The following is a 13,107-nucleotide window of genomic DNA, read 5'->3' as shown; positions in this document are numbered from 1 at the left end:
GTCTGGTTTACTCTGCTGCCAAACATATCCCAGGAAATTATAATGGATAGTCACTGTTAAACTACTCTTCCTCTTCTTGGGTCCCAGACCCTGTACTTTCTTGAAAGCAGTTTGGTTTACTTTTAGACCTTCAGACTTGCAAGGATGAATTATACCAGCTTGGTGTACTCTCATGCCCAGCATATGGTTGCTTCTTTCTCTTTTGCTCTGAGTCCCAGGCCCTCTTATTCTCTGGCTCTCATATGGGTGCAGGTCCCACACTCACAATGCGGTTTCACAATAGCTTGGTTAACTCTCGCCAAGCATGTATGTCCTTCTGAACTGTCTGTTTCTCTCACGGTCCCAGACCCTCTTCTTCTCGGGATCTCATATGGGTGCAGAACCCAGACTAGCAATCATGTTTCTGGCCTGTTTGGTTTACTCTCCTGCCAAGCGTATACTTGTTCCTTTCTCTCTGTTATTCCCGGGACCCAGTCGCTCTCGTCTTGCAATCTGTAGTTCTTCCCCGATTCCTCCCAGACCTCTAGCACCTCTCGTCTGCCTGCTTACCTGTTTGTGTGGTTTGCATCATCTGAGGGGGGGTGCTCCACAGTGAGGCTCCGGTAGTGTTTGGGTGCTCCCTTGGGTCCGCAGAGGCTGTTCTGGTTACTCCTTCGTTCTCAGACTGTGCTTTCCATCTCCAGCTGTGTTCAGTTATCTCTGCTAGTCAGTGATGGTTCCTTCTAGGGCTGCGGTTCTTGCTTCCAGCAGCTCACCGGTCTGTTGAATGTCAAGAGGGTTTCTTCGGCAGCGGTCAAGGTAGCTCTCCATCCTGAACTACCTTTGTGCTCCCATTAGCCTCTGTGCAAAGCGTCTCGTCCTGCGATTCCATGCTAATGAGGTTGATGTCTCCTGGGTTTCTTCCTCCAGGGGATGGCTCTCCCCATCTTGCTTTCCGACCACTATTTTGTATTGCCGTTTTGTATTGCCTTTAACCATTGAAATGCTGTGAAAGACTAAAGCGTTCACTCCGCTTCTCTGGGGTGATCTTCATCTCCTGGCCATCTTCACAGTACTTGCATTGGAACTATATGGAAAGCACATTATGTTGTCTGGTGCTTCAGTCAGATCTAATATTCTTGGTTGGCTGCCTTTACAGTAAAAGATATTTGCACCAGTTGCAGAGGGAAGGGGAGTTAGGCAAGGGCGAAGAGGGAGGGTCTAACTAATAGGAAGTGTACCGTGTTCACAGGGGATGGTCGTCCCTAATCCCATAAGGGGCTTCCTCTTCCATGTGATCCTCCCCTGCACCACCCCAGGGTGACTATTGTACTGTGAACGCCCAGCCCTGGCCCCATGGGAAATGTCTCCCCCCTAGGAAAGAAGGAACAACATCCGCAGATTTGTCACACAGTGTTTAAGGTCAATGTAGGTTGAGAATAAAAGAGTAAGGTGGGCTGCTATGATTCTGTGGACACATTCTGGGATATGACGCAAGCCTGCCACTCAAAGAAGGGGAACTAGTCTGATATTCTGACAATATATTGTCTGAGAGTGTAGCTTCACAGCTCATACAGAAGGCTGCGTGTGTTACATGATGGATGCCATACAGGTCTGACACAGTTGTTGCTTGAATGGCACCTTGTGCCAAATTTAGGCCATCTCACAGCACTGAGAAACTGGGAACAACACTTTCAGCTTGCAACGTAAGTACCAGTGCCCCAAAAGATCTGCATGAAGGATTCCTCCACCCCAAAAAGCCAGTTCGATAGGGATAAGTGGGTGACCTTTAAGACACTTCCAGGTTAGGTTAGCTTTCAGTATAAAGCTACTCTGCTGAGGATACGTTCCTGAGGCTACCTCAGCGGGGTCAGGGAAGAGAAGAGAAGGGAAGGGAAGGGACTGGGAGGGGCTGGAAGGCAGAAGGAAAAGGGTAATGCGAGGCACTGGAGGAGGTTTGAGAGGGAGATGCAACAACAAACAATGGGGAGGGGTAGAGGCGATAATCGGTTTAATGGGGTGGACCCCTCCTTCAACAGATGGTGGAGGAGGGATGGGGTAAGGGGGAAATGCCCCTTCCCAGTAAAGCCACAGCATAGTGCAGGAGCCCCACATGAACATATGGGCAGGATGTGCATTCGCTATAAAGATCTGCACCTGAAAAGCAATGAGAGAAAAAACGCTAAATAAAGACAGAACCCTTTGATGCATAGAAAATACTCCAATTTCTCTCTACAGGAATGGTCCTGTATAATCGCTCTGCCAAAACAGAAATTACTGGAACAACTTTAAGATCCTTATATAAACGCATAAAGAGAAGATTTACTTGAGACACCAAGCAAGGGCTATGGTTAAATGTTTGTTTGGTGACCTCCCATCAGATAGATGATTGTACTTGAAGGGATGAGAGTAGAATGCATGACCCAATATTACCAACCAGCATGATACATTTCCTTAAGCTTTTGACCGCAACAATATACCTCCATTTTCGTTTTTCTTTTTTTTTTACAGAAAAAATGCAGAAAGAAATAGATGAAGTCTTAGGATCCCAGCGATGTCCCTCCATGGAGGATCGTCTCCAGATGCCCTACACTGAGGCCTTCCTCAGTGAAGTCCAGAGATTTGGCAGCATCATTCCAAACGGCCTTCCTCACGAAGCACTTCATGATATCAAATTCAAAGGGTACATCATCCCCAAGGTAAGAAAAGTAATCCAGGCTGCTAGGCTAAATAACCAACAGGAAAACTGCAATGCTGTACTCGGTACTCAATGTAGGGATGGTAGCATAGGAACCACTTTTACCAGACGCATGGATGCAAATGAGAAGCTTTGTTCTACTGCTGCAGTTTTTTTTTGTTGTCTCAAATTGATTAAGGGACTCTCTATAACAAAGGGACAACCATGACATTTTGAATTAGGTGAGACTGTTGATTGGATAGAGGTGGATTTGGATAGCGGTAGATTAAGAGATGTCATGCAAAGCTGCTGCCTGAATCCGACAATGGAGCCACCCTTGGGTAACATGATGACCTATTCTAGTTCCCAGGATGCTGACTTGCCACAACTGCAGCCCTCAGTAATAAACAGACAGGCAAGACTTAAAAGACCATATTTACAGTGATTCATATTAGTGTGATTACTAAACTTGGACTTTGTACTGTATAAAAAAAAGTATGTAGGTTACAAAGGAGCAGTTGAGCAAAATATAGAGCAACACACATACCCATTGCAGAAAAGAGGACTCGAGTGAGGGAACTTTAAAAGAGTGGATTCCGTCCTACCCAAGCAGACGTCTTGTGCTACCTACCATTCCCTCTGTATGCGATGCAACATTGTAGTGTTGATAAATTGATACCAAGATATGGCTTACTGATTGGGGTGGATAGCGGGCAAAGGCACTCTAACTCTTTTGTGATTTTACAAAAGTCTACATATCATTGCAGTTTCATGTTGCCAGATTTCAACATCGTTGAGCCGGTTGACTTGCACAACAAATGGTCATTTTAGTTTTTCAAGGCTATTATCCTGCCTTTATGTTGTTTCTGTCTCTCCATTGTGCTCAGCCGGTACTCCACAAATTCTATTTTCTCGTATGTCACTTTGTGTTTAGAAGACTATCCCCTGACGGACTCCCAATGGTGGGAGGGCTTGTGAGCTCTGAGTTGAAATTGAGGTCAACTTTAAGTAAGCACAATACCAGTCTGAATTAAACGCCAATTGTATTACAACCAACAAGAAGGAATCACTGCTTTTCAATTTACACTATAATACATTATTAAGATTTGTATAATAATCTGATAGTTGTTGGAGAAATAAAACATTACAAAAAAAGACTCCGAACAAGTGGTGGCTAATTTCCTTCATGTGATGTATAGTAGGAAAACTGCATGAGTGTGCCATATATCATTTTAAAATTTCTGTAACCGTCTGTGATCCCTGGTTAACAGGATGATGCATTTGAAACATTTGGGCATCTTTTCACTTTTAGAAATTATATTCTATTTTAAATGTGTGCATTCTGCACCTTCTGTTTTCATTTGAATTGGCATTCCACCCAAAGACTGGATTTTTACCAAAGGCCCAATGAGTCCCGCGCTATCTCTCAGGTGAGCAGGCAATTAACTGCATCCCCACAGGTTCTTCCTTGTCGTGGTACCAAGAAAGAGGTTGAAATCATAACTAAAATGATGCATTTTTCTGATGCCTCTCACTTAAACTTGAAACTATGTCCATTGTTCTTTGATTCTCCCTACTGTGGTGGGTCATGTAAGGAACTCATGGTGGCAATAGTAAAGACAGACACTATCACAGTTCAAGGGTGTTTATTAAACACTATAAATGGGTTGGAAAAACGCCTAATCTAAACCTAAATCTAAGATGGGCTAAAGCTACAATCATCAAATCTTAATAAGGCAGGCCTAGTGGTGTCTTGTCAAATAAAAGGGCCTATACTAAAAAAACCTATTGCCAATCATTCCAGCTAATTTCAAAGAGTGTGTTGGATAATGTTCACAAGAAAAGAAAGAAGTGGTCCCAAATGATGAGTCAGGATGTTCTAACCGGGTCTCCCTTCCCCACGTTTTTAGCACGGGACAAGTGAGGACCTTTCAGCACAGCACACTTGCGGGCCTCGCCAGCACATAGTTACAGGTCCTTTCAACAATGCCAGGACCTTCTGGGGTAAAGTCTCTTGCCTTTGAAGGCCTGCTGAACCATAAATAATGAACAAAAACAAAAGTTCCTTTTCAATAATCTTCACGTTGGGTGACTTTTCTTCACCGTTGGATCCCCCTCAGCTGGGTCCGATCTGTCTTGCAACTTTGGTCTCCCTCAGTCGGGTTCACTCCAGCCTTTCACTCACAATCTCAGGAACTTGCAATATTCAAGAATCTCAATGTCTGTTTACACAATCGGGTTCAACAATTGGGCTCCTGGTTGGGAGCCTATTCTACCCAGGAGGGTTGTTTAGGAAACAAAAATTACAGTTGAATTGGACCAAGTTAAACTTTGCTCAGAAAAGACTCCTACTCCTTGTCACCCTCTGCATATATAAAGAAAAGAATCACTTTTTCGTACTCTGTGAAACCAATCTCGTTTTTTATATATCTAGAGTTGTGTAAATCAACATAAAATGAACCTTTAAGAGATGACATCAAACAGTGCTTAACCGAACATACAGACAAAAATATTTACAACACACCGAGCCAAACATTTTTTGGCACAACTGCCAATTTGTGTGTGTAAAACAAACTTGATCAATCGTGGTTTGTCAAAGAATTCACATATTGTAGTATACTCATAAATCATTCAACATTGTAACTTCACATAGAAAAGTTAAAGACAAAAGTGCTTTTTGTATTAAGCAGTGTCAATGCACTGTGATTGGGGGTAGTGCGTCTAAACCGAGGTGTTTCTGCCGTTTAGGTGGGCTTGATGTGCCTCATAGTGTACACGGCCTTCATCAGGACGAGAAGCTGTATAGTATGATGTCTGTGCTATGGGTAAAATAATTCCACAGGCACTGTTATGGCGATCCGCTAGCCTCGGAGACAGATCTCTATGTAATCCTCTCAGTGGAGGTCAATGTCTATATATTGTCAGCCTGTTTCAGAGTTTTTCAATATATAGACATTGACCTCCACTGAGAGGATTACATAGAGATCTGTCTCCGAGGCTAGCGGATCGCCATAACAGTGCCTGTGGAATTATTTTACCCATAGCACAGACATCATACTATACAGCTTCTCGTCCTGATGAAGGCCGTGTACACTATGAGGCACATCAAGCCCACCTAAACCGCAGAAACACCTCGGTTTAGACGCACTACCCCCAATCACAGTGCATTGACACTGCTTAATACAAAAAGCACTTTTGTCTTTAACTTTTCTATGTGATGTTACAATGTTGAATGATTTATGAGTATACTACAATATGTGAATTCTTTGACAAACCACGATTGATCAAGTTTGTCTTACACACACAAATTGGCAGTTGTGCCAAAAAATGTTTGGCTCCGTGTGTTGTAAATATTTGTGTCTGTATGTTCGGTTAAGCACCGTTTGATGTCATATCTCTTAAATGTTCATTTTATGTTGATTTACACAACTCTCTCTCTCTCTCTCTATATATATATATATATATATATATATATATATATATATATATATATATATAAACTATATTGGTTTCACAAACAGAGTAGGAAAAAGTGATTCTTTCCTTTATATATGCAGAGGGTGACAAGGAGTAGGAGTATTTTCTGAGCAAAGTTTAACTTGGACCTATGCAATTGTAATTTTTGTTTCCTGTTTACACAATCCTTTATTGTGGACATTCCTCAGCCGGGTTGACATTTGTTGTCACAATGTTCACAGGGTGTATCATGGTTCACCCTGATCCACAGGCATCCCTCAGTCGGGTTCACATAGCCTTTCTAACACAGTTCATGATTCTAGCAACTCATCAGAAAAGCGGGGTTCCATTCCCAGAGCTTTCTTTCGGCATCCCTCTGTCGGGTTCACACTTGCCACAGTTTCACTAGACCCCTCAGGTTCTCTTCTTTCCTAAGTCTGGGTCTCAGCACCCAGTCAAGCTTTTTCTGAAGCCCCAGTCAGGTTTTCTCTCTAGACCCCAGTCAGGCCTTCTCGGGGTGTTACTGGTCACCCTAGTTCGTAGGCATCCCTCATTCGGGTTCACGTTTGCCAACTATCACAACTCCCTTGGTGTTCAACATGTGTCAAAGACTTTCGACTGTATGAGGGATTTTACTTGGCCCTCGTATGACCACTTTGACACTACACACGGCCTCCCTTTAAGGCCCTTTGGTCTTTGTAGTTTTGTTACAAAAACAGTTCTCAGTTCAATACCTTCCATTTCTTTCAGGTGATGAATACCATATAGAGTCCTTCAAATGAGCACCCACGTGGCGCCGGGCCAACTTGTTTCCAACTTTATTCACAAAAGAACTTTGTCCATTATCTTATTTCTGCATATACAATGTTGCCACTGCAACTTGGGGCTCCACACAGTCTGGTTCGCTATCACTTGCTTCTGACTCACCACCTGGTTTGAACTTGTTGGAGTTTCCTTTTGTCGCTGGAGTCCAGAACAGTACTGCAATGAGAACCGTTTCTCCCCGCCCTGGCAATCAGTGCGGGAGGGTTCCACGTACTCCACACTCTTTCTCTCCACACATCTCTGACATCTCTAAGAAGTCCCACTACCAACTGCACCTCCTCAGAGGTATTCTTCATTTCCTCTCCTTCCCCCAGAAGCTCACTGTCTCCAGAGCTGTGGTTCTCTCTAGGCTAGACTATTGCAACAGCCTCTTTCTAAATCTGCCTGCTTCTACTCTCCGCCCTCTGCAACTCATCCAGAACAGGACTGCGAGACTTGTCCTTGGCCTCAAGCCCAGGGATCGTATCTCTCCAGGACTGAAATCTGTCTCCCAGTGGCTGCGAGTATTAAGTTCAAAACCCTCTGCATCGTCCACAAGGCCTTCTGGTGCCTGGGGCCTCAATACCTTCAACTCTCTCTTCCAAAATATCTTCCTTCTCGAGCTCTTCGCTCATCCGCCTCCAACTCCCTCAGGGTCAGTCGCTTCTCCAAGCAACGAGTTGGGGTAGATCTCTTTCTTTGGTTGGTGCCTCCCTCTGGCACAGCCTCACTGCCTCCCTTTAACTTCGAGGAGTAGCATATCCGGTTCTAGAAGCACCTCAAAACCTTTCTCTTTGCTTCTGCTTTTTCACCTCCTCTCCTCTGCTGACCTCCTGGCTGTAACTGGAACTGCACTGGCTTCCTGGACACCCTCTGATCTCGGGCCCAGGTCTGTCCTCTGCCAGCGTCACACACCTGCACTGCCCGCCTGGCAATCCCTGCACTTGGGGACTGTTCTGTATCCCCACAGTCCCCTATCAGCCCTTGACACCTGCTGTGTCACCTGTTGTCTGCACTTATCCTTGCACTTGCCACTTGCTGGCCGTTACTTATGGTTAAATATTCCCATGTGCTGCACTGTCCCTTGGCCCCCCTCCCACGCACTTGCGCGATTTGAATGATACCTGGCCTAGTAGGATTGTTGTCTGTCCTGCCTTTGTTCCCTTCCTTCGCTTCGTCGCACCTTGAAACTCTTGTGTATAGGCGCATTATAAATTCCATATCATAATCATACGCCACTCGCCAGCTGTTGCTCCGGGTCTTAAGTTTGCTTTCACAGAGGCTTTGCGGGTCTGGGTTGAAGAGGGCAAGGGCACTTCCCTCCTGGTCATCCTTTCAAATCTCCCCGCCTTTCTCCTCCTCTTGAACTGCCGGTCTGGAATAGCTGCTTCCTCGTGCATACAGCCTTGCTCGAAGTGTGCTTTCGTGCTCCACCTTTTAGCCCTGTGGGAAAGGGAAAGTGCAGTAAGGTGTGCATCGTTCTGGTTAATTGCCTGACTCTGCCTGACTCTTGTGTTGGGACATGTCATGTAAACGGCCCGGGTGTTGGTCCGTTGTCTGTCTCGGTATAGGAAAGTGTTTGTGTTGGAAAAGGGGGGGGTAGAACTTCGGAGCATCCTATGAGGTTGGATGGGGAAAAGGTGTTATACGAAAGGGAGTACCACGTCTCACCCGTTGGTATCCCACTTCCACTCCCCGAAGACCCCTCATCCAGGTGACCCTCCTGCACTGGTCCACCCCCCGGGAACTGGATCCAATAGTGATGGCCGTGTCCTGGCCACCTGGACGACAGACCCCTTGGGACTAGTAAGCGAGACACCTTCAGGTTTCTCACAGTCAGAAGAAGTCATTGTCCTCTTAAAGGACATTCTAAATCACCTTTATACAGATTAAAGGAAAAAGGCCTATCCGTCCCTATTTCTAGAGCGATTACTACCTATCTAAAGGTGCTTGGCTGTCATCAGGAAGTCCCAAAGTCCTCAGTCCGAATCTAGTTGTACCTGACCCTACCACTAAGATAACTAACTTAAACAAAACAAGGAGATTGGCCTGATTCTCCTGGTGTGCCAATATCTTCTGACAGTCTCTTTATATTAATGTCCCTATTCTTTGTGTTGCTTGTATAGTATGATTTCCTGTAATCCCTCTTTATCCCTTGGAATAACTCTTGTAGCTCTTCTATAACAGTCTTTGGTGGTGTCCTTTCTTTAGTGCTGTATCTTTGACAACTTTCCTAGTGATCCTTTCTCACATTATCGTTGTAGGTTTTAGACCTCCTAATCTATTCATCCAAGAATGGTTAGCTTGGCTGTGGTTTATTCCCACTTGGTATTTCTCCTTTTCTGGGGTCTTTTTATATTGATCTTACTCACTTGATAGCCTTGTCAGTCTTTCTTTATTATAAGATATTATGCCACAGATTCTCCCATTTTATTTACCTTGGTGATCATATAGTTGCTTCCTTCCTTTATCTGTTCTTGGTTTTGAGTCTTCATAGACTTCCCACACAGGGTTGTTCAATCTCTTCTTCATTAGCTTTACACTGTTCCAATTACACAGGTTTATATTACATAACTTTTACTGGGACGAATTTCTCTACTCTTGTTCAGCTGACCTGGTGGCCCACTTCTCCCGTTCTCCCTGTTACCTCTGTATGTCAGGGAACATTGCAGGACCTGACATTAGCTCGGGTGATCCTCTTCAATACTAACTTTCTCCTTATTCACTTTCTTTGCACTCCCATTCTCAGCTTTCCTTCTGCCATAGACAGAGGTTGACGTTGGGAAGCTGCTTGCGTTTCCATTTGCCTTCTAGTTCTGTGTTTCCGTTGGTCTCCGGTTCTCCTTTTCTCTTCTGCCATCTACAGGGGTTTCCATTAGGAAGCATTCATGCTCCAACTTGCCTTCTCTGATGGTCTTGGCATGTTTAGTTGAGTGTCCTGCCCACCACGATATGGATGTGGCATCGCCACCACCGGAAACAGGACTCTGCTTTCCTGTTTCACAACAGCTCCTCCATAGTTTGGTAGGCCAGGTCTTTGGCGTCTCACTCCGGCAATCTGCAACTCTTAAAAATTCTCAGGCCCTGCGACGCATCTCGGGACCGCCACTCCAGGGCGTACTCATGTAAGGGGGCTTCCCCTTCGTAGGATACTCCCTGTTTCTCCATATTACTTCACTCGTAGTTAAGTATGCGCCTTCTCTCAAAGATATATTCTCCTGTCTTTCCCTGGGCTGGTTGATTCTAGCAGTACCTTCAGACAAATATGCAGGTCTTACATTAGTCTTTGTAGCAGATGGTTCGATGTTTGCCACCATGCTGTGGGTTTAGGGAGTCCTTGTCTCCTAGAGGGGAGTCTCTCCCAGAGAGATGCCGCTTGGCCAGAATCCTAGGGAGAGTCTTGCAGAGCAGGTTCACATCCCTAGATTCTGAGGGGTGGCTCCCCGGTGGGGAGAAGGGACAAATACCCTTTGTTTCGTCACACTACACTGAGCCATCTGCCTAACATGTAAAAAGGAGCAGCACAGATCCGTTTTTCAGAACCAGTTTGTTTAAGGGAATCGGCCTTGGGTTTCGTTTACAGTGACAAATCCTCTGTATTAGCTCCCTGGCGTCACTCTGAACATTGTGGGGACCCAGACCTCATAGCCTGTTGGTGAGTGCCATGGCTGCAGGCTTGACACATTATTAGTGTGCAAACTGGCCCGCCCACCTACGTCACTTATCAACAAAGTGGTTAATACCAGATTGCCACGGCCCCTCCCCCCCCCTCCTTTCCCTATACCACACCTCTATCTTCCTCCTGGTTCTTAATAGTTTGCTGATATCAACACAGGTGATGGTCTTTTGTCAATAAAATCCTAAATGAACATAACCAAATTCTTGCAACAGTCCATCATGCACAAAGCTGGATAGAAGCAGGGTTATGGGATTTTTCCTCAAAATCCCTCAACCGACAGTACATTTCCTGTCCATAATTTTTTTTTCTTGTACAATTTTTCACTGTAAATAAATTACGCCATGTAATCGCATACCTGGGTTTGGTCTTTATGCAATATCAGTGGTTTTACAAAGGTTTTCATTCGTTGAATGTACAATGTCGTACTAATAAAGTGGGACGTTCCTTTATGTGCAGTGTGATAGTGAGGAATATTTTTTTATATATTGTATTCTTCCATTTGTGGAGGACTGGAGTTATCCATGGTTACGAGTGGGTGAATGTTTCTTGATTAAGCAAATGGGCCTAAAGACCATGCTTTTGATATACAAGCGTCAAGCAAGTTAATTTGTTTGTCCTGTTACTGTCTGTTTCGCACAACAATAATTATGGTTACTTTGCAGTTTGCAGCATTCCTTGTGTTATGTTGATGTACCTATGCTCTCTCCAATGGTTAGGAAAGTATTCCAGGCCTGGTTTACTTGACATGCTTTCTATGAAGCGCATTGGCTTCTGTTACTAAAACTGTTTTTCCAGGTAGAGATGGGCAGAATTAACTCATGTCTACAAGCTTAAATACATCTGCTCTCTTGCAGTTGACGTTTGTCATGAGTGTGATCTTTTGTGAGTCTGTTTCTTATAATTATTGTTCTAAGAGAGAGAATGTGTGGGTATTGATTTAGGAATGTTAGGACTGTTTATTTGTGCTGGCGGCCACAGTCTTATGTGGATTTCTGAATGTTAAGAATTCATTTGGGGGATACTGAAGATGGTTATACTTCCGTTTTAGCGTTGAAATAGTAGTTGGCTAAACTTGTATTCCTCGTTTCATTATTATAGGAAAGGAGATGCTTAATATGACACTACGTGACAGAATCTAAATGTACGATGTGCCCAATGTATTTATGTGGGCGATCCAGAGGTGACATTTTCTAAAGTGGGAGAAAATGCATAGTTGGGTAGTACTAAGAGTCGCTTATCTTTTTCCTGCTTTCTACTTACCTGTAATGACCTACTTCAATTAAGGCAACTTTTATATACTTCAGGCGTGCTGCATAGTTCCTATGCCAAAAACCCTACCTTTTACCATGCAGAAATACAGCTTGCATCAACATGTTCATTTACTTTTTGATACCACTGGTTGTACAATGCAATATAGATCATGGAGAATCATTAAAGATTGTCTGTAGATGAGCGTATTTCCAGATATTTGTCCATTTCACATATTTGTGCACATGACTATATCTTTAGCCTTGTAGATACAATTGCATACAGTATGATCTGTCAGATTAATAAGTCCTACATAGTAACTTCCCCCATGTTGTTCTTCCAGTGTATAGAACCAATGTTGCAGGGATGTATGTGATTATTTCGATTATGAACATTTCGTAAATGAAATAGTCACAAACATAACAACCCCCCTCCCTCCGCCACCCTAACCCCAATACATCCATACTTACCGCCAACTCCCATCTTACCTTTACTCCTTCATTGCAACCCTCCCCCTGTGACGCGAGTTCTGCCTCACCATTGAGAGGCGGAACTGTCCGCTGCAGGGTCCTTTTTTTTAAAACATTTTTTTTAAACTGTCTCCCGCTCTCCTTTTAATGGAAGTCGGGGACACCACGCAACTCCTTAAGTACCATATTGTCCAGCAAGCAGAGCGGGGGACACCCCTACAATCTCCGCTCTCCTTGATCGACAATATGGTTATACAGTTATTTTTCCAATGGCAAATTTCGCATTTTTGGCTGTTGGTGTTTTTTCTTTTTTTCTTTTACCTTTTTTTAAAAACTTTTTTCTACAGCTTCCATTTTGAGAACCAAAGTTGTGCGGAAACACATACAAAACCATATCATAGCATAGTTCTGTCTTACTGTCGGTTCCATTCCCCCCGCAATCCCCATTTGTTTTCTCATGTCTCCAAGCCCACCCCCAAATCATGGAATATCTATTTCTTTGGTGTATATCTTGTGTGTAACCTTTCTGATCTTGTGTTTCAGGTGTTTGGTCTGTCCTTCATTACAATAATTTAGATTTATAGTGGTCTGGTTTAAACACGGGTATTGAAGACAGTGAGTTGTTGTACCCATAGATGGAATCCCCTCCCATCTGTCTAAACCGTACACCATAAGTAACTTTTTCCATGGCTAGAATGTTACCAATTTTTTGATCATCCACATCCCAATTAAAGACCGGCTGATTTCAGCCCCATTGTAATAATATATTTATTGTATGCCACTGCCGCAGTTCA

The 13,107-nt window shown here is 44.0% G+C and overlaps 1 protein-coding gene across 2 annotated transcripts in view; it reads left to right on the top strand.

Moving 5' to 3' along the window:
* Positions 1-13,107, top strand: part of LOC138582867 (cytochrome P450 2B19-like) — a 296,134-nt gene that overhangs the window by 218,140 nt on the left and 64,887 nt on the right. For both annotated transcript variants that reach the window (XM_069654557.1, XM_069654559.1), the window contains exon 7: positions 2,491-2,678. In XM_069654557.1, the coding sequence (XP_069510658.1) occupies positions 2,491-2,678 (188 nt within the window). The remainder of the gene's footprint in view (positions 1-2,490; positions 2,679-13,107) is intronic.

This window comes from Ambystoma mexicanum, chromosome 3q (genome assembly GCF_040938575.1).
Source record: "Ambystoma mexicanum isolate Mex_15411 chromosome 3q, UKY_AmexF1_1, whole genome shotgun sequence".
NCBI lineage: Eukaryota > Metazoa > Chordata > Amphibia > Caudata > Ambystomatidae > Ambystoma > Ambystoma mexicanum.
The sequence above is the reverse complement of the archived record's forward strand: the minus strand, read 5'-3'. Positions and strand labels throughout refer to the sequence as shown.